General features: G+C 36.1%; 1 protein-coding gene across 1 annotated transcript in view; it reads left to right on the top strand.

The window, feature by feature from the left end:
- The first annotated feature begins 499 nt into the window (after positions 1–499).
- The window catches only part of LOC129801444 (zinc finger protein 358-like), a 30,090-nt gene continuing 24,589 nt past the window's right edge, over positions 500–6,000 (top strand). The window contains exon 1 of the mRNA XM_055846501.1: positions 500–1,936. Coding sequence (XP_055702476.1) covers positions 1,741–1,936 — 196 coding nt within the window. The 5' untranslated portion in view covers positions 500–1,740. The remainder of the gene's footprint in view (positions 1,937–6,000) is intronic.

Raw genomic sequence — 6,000 nt, 5'->3', positions numbered from 1 at the left:
TTCTATTCCTGGACTATCAACTGGTAACTCAGATGCCTAGAAATCCGAACAAGATTTTACAAAAATGTTTTTAAATTAAATTCATAAATTTCCTCTACATTTTATTTAAGGGAGCTAGAAAAACCCACTGACTACTTTACTTCTTCCCCTGGCTAAATGTGCCCCTGTTTTCCCTATTTTCGGTGAGAATGCAGGCTAGAAATATAAATCCAATAATTAAAAGGGTTGCACTCTATTTGAGATCAATCAATAAAAGGAAATAATCGTCACTTTATAAATTCTTCTTCAAAATTGAAGCTTTGCAGATTTTTCTCTTGCTAGAGTGATACATTTCAGTATGCACATGTTGCTATTCCTAGATATCAGAAAATTGCCAAGCAACCCCTTTTGGTGCTCAACTGCACCACTATATCAACTGATACCCGACTACCCAGGGATAGTGCTCATGCGCGACCAGAATCACCTCCTGAAACCGCCATGAGCAAAAATCCGCGTCGCCAGTAGAGAAGGGAGTGGTACGTCAAATCTGACGCACATTTAGCGATTTTATATTCTTGTTTACTGGACAATTGAGTGACACAAGATATTTCCTTGGTGCTTCCTACGTTACAAAGTCGTTAAGGTGACATCATTGCTGTTCATGAGCGAATGGGTGTTATGGTGGAAAAATATAATTCATAGCGAAGAGTATAGTGTTGGTGCAAGGAAGAGGAAAATTTGTAAGGCAAGGGAAATTTTTGGTAAAGAGTGACTCATTGGTGAAGGGATTGTTCTGTGATTACCTCGCCGTGAAGTGTGAAGGAAAATTCAGAAAAAAAAATAACTGCAGAAAATACGAGAAGTTGGAACTTCCGTGTTGTGGTTGCTGTAGATAGTGCGGAAAATTGGCCAAGGGGGCCATTGAGCATGGTCAAAGGGGGTGTTGTGGTGGCCCGGGAAGCGCCATCTTGGTGCACAGCTTGAGCCCCCGGAGACAAACACTCAGTCATTATAAAACCTACCATATTTTCGTGGTGAAAAATGTCGCTCAGATTAGTGTAATTAGTATTCTCTCTGGATCAATACTTAACCTGTTCAGCAGTGGAGCCCCTGCAATTGTCAGGCAATTGACTAGCCTCTAGCATTGCGCACACACTATTAAAGCGTGTGTATGTGTGAGTGTGTATGCCGCCGCGGTTACTCATTGCGCACTGGAACTTAGCGCGTGTGTCGGACAATAGCCGCCGGGGATGAAACGACGATCGGCGGGACGCCTGTTGAGCATTAGAGACGCCGCTTGAACTCAACCCACTTGTTTATTTTCTGTTGCATTTACCTGTGGATTTTAGCCGCCATAGACTTCTACACAGCTCTCGCACACAATCCCTCATCCGCCAGTCAACCCTCGACGCAGTGACGAGCGCTACTTGTTGCTGCGGTGTCGCCCTTTTTCCACCATATCCTAAATCATACATCCTCACTTGTAGCTTCAAGCATGGACTCAAGCCTGGCTGTATCCTCTCGCAATATAAAAATCCATCAAGAATTTTACATATAAGGGAGCACCAAAATATGCTACTCATCTCTAAAACGAGATATTTTATTGAAGACAACGAAAGCAATAACCCTCCTGTGAGTTTAAATCTGCGAAAGAGAGAAAAATCTACTCTAGTCTGATTTTTATTTTTTCAATTTTCCAAACGAAAGTATTTGTATGTTTAAGTGGAAAAAGAGCGCTTTATACTTAAAGTGAAAAGAGAAATGCCTCGCTGCTACATGGTAAAAAAGCACCAGGGGCAAATGTCTCCTGTGCAAAAAACGAACGAGAGTGTCCGTTATCGCCAACAGTCACCAGCAATGCGGGTTAAATTACCCCCAAAAGAGGACACCGTGGAACCTGTAAGTCCAACAGAAGGCTCAGTGGCACCACTTTATGGATCACCAGAGAATAGAGGAGGTGAGTTTCTAATAGAATCATTAATTAGAATCATTCTCCTATTTGTAAATGGAATTGAGCCTTATCATAAAGCAATTTAGCTTTGCAATTGGCTTTTTGAGCTAAATTATATCATGATAATATCTAGCTTCATTTACAAATAGACGAAAAAGCCAAATTTTAAAGCTGCTCCAGTTCAAAAGTACCCAACTGCCACCTAGTAATATGTTAAAGCTTGAAAAATCTTCGTAATCACTTAAAGTTCAGTTGATGCTGAGCTATAAGTACGTCAACACGGGCAATCTTGTCGAGCCACCACCATTAGTAGGCTCTTGATGCCTGATTTTCAAGACCTCGGTTATTTAATTCTCACAAATCACATATCCTTAATATTCACTCAGAGTCTAATAACTCGATTTTTTTTACAAAAATCGTTTTATTCACTTTCTAAAGGGCCCTCGCTCGACAGGTTCCTCGTTTCGACCGGTAGATTTATTTATTCAATTTATTTATATTTGCTATAATATTTTGCGTATGATCTAACATTCAATCATTCCATGAATAATACAAACCAGTGACAAATTCATAGAAATTGACGAAATTGACCATGAAACATTCAAAAATTGACCCATCGGTCGAGTCGAGGAACCCGGTCGAATGAGGCTACTTTACCTTACTTCTTTATACTACCTTCCCTGTGATTATTGTACTTGAAAGATAATTATTTTCAAAGTTATAGAGATTTTAAATCCCACAAATCTTATACTCGTATGTAAAAGCTCAGCTTCAAATCGCTCTCCTGTAAAATTTTCCTACTGCGGATTGTTTGTTTCTTATTCTGAGCGGTCGATATGCTCTGGGCTTTTCTGCAATTTGGATAGAATTTTACAGGTAGTCACAGCCATATAGAATCTGTTACAGCTCCGTTCTGCTGAAGAGCCGAAGACTAGATGAAGATAATAGTCTGAATCCGATCAAACCGGTCAGACTATTCCCTTGCTCTGATAAGAATATTCCTGGGAACTCCGGAGAATTCGTTAATCTTTATTCGAATACACTCTCGACTGTTATCACGGTCTCTAGTAACGATTCTTTCGAGCCACCGGGCTTGTGTAGGCAGCTCCCAGGGGTGCTTTGAGAGAGTTTTAAATCAAGGTCAGAAACTATATTGATGCGGAAACCGAAAATCGTCGGGAAGTGGAATCACTCAATGAAAACTCATCAACTTTTCCCAAAGCTTTCGGCTCAGGCTCCGAGCCTTCATCAGTGACTAGGTCAAAACTGGACTGGAGTGACTGGAGTGTCCGGTTTCCCCATCAATATAGTCGGGTCGGTTTTTGCTTCACAAGATCAGAAAATAAATTTCTGAAGTCTTGGTGAAGCCAAAACTGTGCAACTTTTCTGTTAAATTATTCGTATCCTTTTAATAATGTAAGAACATATGGTATATCCTGGTGATTTAGCTATTTAAAAGCATTCTGATGTGAATAAAAAGCCATTTTATCCCTTAAAAGGTAAAATATCTTAATTTGAAAATTATTTGTATGAAAATGCATCATCGTGAATACAATCATTGAGGCTATTTACACCGCCGCATTGGATTGAAATAAAATTGTCCCAAAATTGGATTTTGGGACAATTCAGTCTGAATCTAATGCGACAGTCTTAATGATCTCAATGAAACCATTTAGATTGCGGCCTTAGATTGAGACTTAATGATCCGAAATCCGATTTTGGAACAGTTCAATCCCAATCTAATACGGCGGTGTAGATAGCCTTATTGTTATAAAGATTAGATATCTGATATTAGGGGTCTAAAATTTATTTTAAACGTTATTTCAATGCTTTCCACATTAATCTATTTTATGTTCAAATATTATAATACATGAAATCATCCACATTTTTTCGTTTCAAGAACCAAGCATTCAGCTACTAGAATCTAAAATTTTATATGTAATGTATAATAAAGCACTAACTGTGATCAATCAAAAGAAAAAAGATACTAAAAGAAAATATGGCTAAAACAAAAATATCCCTCCGAAATAGGAAAGATCAAATTTGCTTGTTAAACTGCTCTCGATAAAAAAGGGTTTGTTATATTTCAAACTCCATTAAAATTGTTAATTTTATAAAATCAATCTCGTTATGGATGACATTTGAACGTGTACGTCAATAATGTTAATACTAGTGAAAGAAAGCCAAATCATAACAACTTTCAATATTGCTAAGAGGTTGAATATGAAAATCGATAATTTGACGACATTTATAAAACAAATGTCTCATGCGTTTCCAATCTCTATAGGGGGAGGTAGGGCTACTTTAAGCTGTGAGGCTACATTGATATACGATTTAATCTATTTAATTTAGAAAAAAAAATACTTTTAATAATTTTATATGTTCTTCATGTTTATCGGTGTTAAAAAATATATAAAATAAATAAATAAATGTTTGGATTAGATACGAGTGATATGTATTAAAAGACATTAGATCACGGTTAATATGGATTTTTTTTATTTCTTGCTCTTCATAAACGATTGCATTTGAAGCCAACTCTTGCATATAGTAGAGGAAAGCGTGCTACCTTCAGATGATTTATGCTTCGATCAATTCATTTCTTTTTTTCATTGTGTTATAAATGAATTTGGTCTTTTAAAATATTATATTTTAATAGCTATAGTCCAATGCCTCAAATTTTCAGAAAAGAGCTATGGGTGTACTCCATAAGGCCGATTTCAGACTAGAGGTCTGGGCTAAACCAGAATATCCCAAATTCTTAAATAGCGAGCAATTTTATTGCTTTTTGAGAGCTTAATAGATCATTTGTCCTTAATAATCCAATCCTAAATTAAATTTTTCCAAAAAATCGTAATTGATAAAAAATTAGAGTAGTTAAGCCATATAGCTAAACCTTAGGTCTGAAGCCCGTATAAGGAACATAGAGAAAAAAATGAATTGTCCGTAGCTTGAGTCGTCCGAAGGTAGCTCTACTACTGCTCTACTTTTGAAATACACAAGATGTCTTCTAATGTTAATTGAATTTTTGTATGTATATATCGAGAGTGATAAAAACACCATGAGACAGTCCCTAAAGTTGGAATAGTCTACTGAAGCTTAAAGTTTAGCACACAGCATAGAAAATGGAAAGCAAAAAGGTGAAGGATAGAAATCTATTAATATTAATTTAGGAAATTTCTTCCGATGTGTGCGCCCCACAGAGATTATCTCAACGCAAAAGATTCATTAAACAAGTACCCCTTCATTCAATCACACACATTTCTTGCAAACCACAAACCACCCGAAAAAAGTCTTCGAGCTTTAAGCGCGTGAGAGCTCGCAGAAGAAGAAGGAAACATGGAAATTGGTTTCTTTTACGTTAAGCTGGCGTGAAGCACGCAATGTTCACGAGAAAAGTATGTTTTTTATTATTTCGATTACCATAAATATGAAAATTATCATTTGTTCAAATTACATAGACACACACACACAGGGAATTTTTGTTAGGGAAATGCCACAAATTAATTCGTACAGAAAAACTTTTTGTGTTGCTCCTAAATCATGTTATTTCTTCACTTACACCCTTCTTCATTCTCAATCACTCTCTTACCTGCAAAGCTCATGAAGCAACAAGGATTGTAACATGTTCTTTTTTCTTTACTTGACGTAATTACTTTGACTGTTTTTATTGCTTGAACTGAAAGACTGAGCACTGTAATGTCGACAATTTCATTCTATACCTCGTCTGTCTCAAAATCATTAAAATAATAATTTAAGAAATTTATTTCTATACGATTTAACCAAACCTGGTGAAAGCACATTATTGTAAAAGATATTTTGTCTTTTGTAAAATTCCTAATTTTCCTTCTATTACTAAACTTAATTTCCCAAAATAATTTTCTTGTTAAAATAAATTGTTCGCTCCACAAATTATATTACTTTATTTTACTTGATAATTTTATTTTACTCAAATGGTTCTTTTTAAATGTGAACTTCCTGAGATTGGATACAGTAGATTGATACCGTCAATATATTAAATGAGATTCTTAACAATCTCTCTTACTGTGATATCCTAAAAAAACTTCATGTCC

Source organism: Phlebotomus papatasi, chromosome 2, assembly GCF_024763615.1.
Source record: "Phlebotomus papatasi isolate M1 chromosome 2, Ppap_2.1, whole genome shotgun sequence".
Taxonomy (NCBI): Eukaryota; Metazoa; Arthropoda; class Insecta; order Diptera; family Psychodidae; genus Phlebotomus; species Phlebotomus papatasi.
This window is presented reverse-complemented; position numbering and strand designations above follow the sequence as displayed.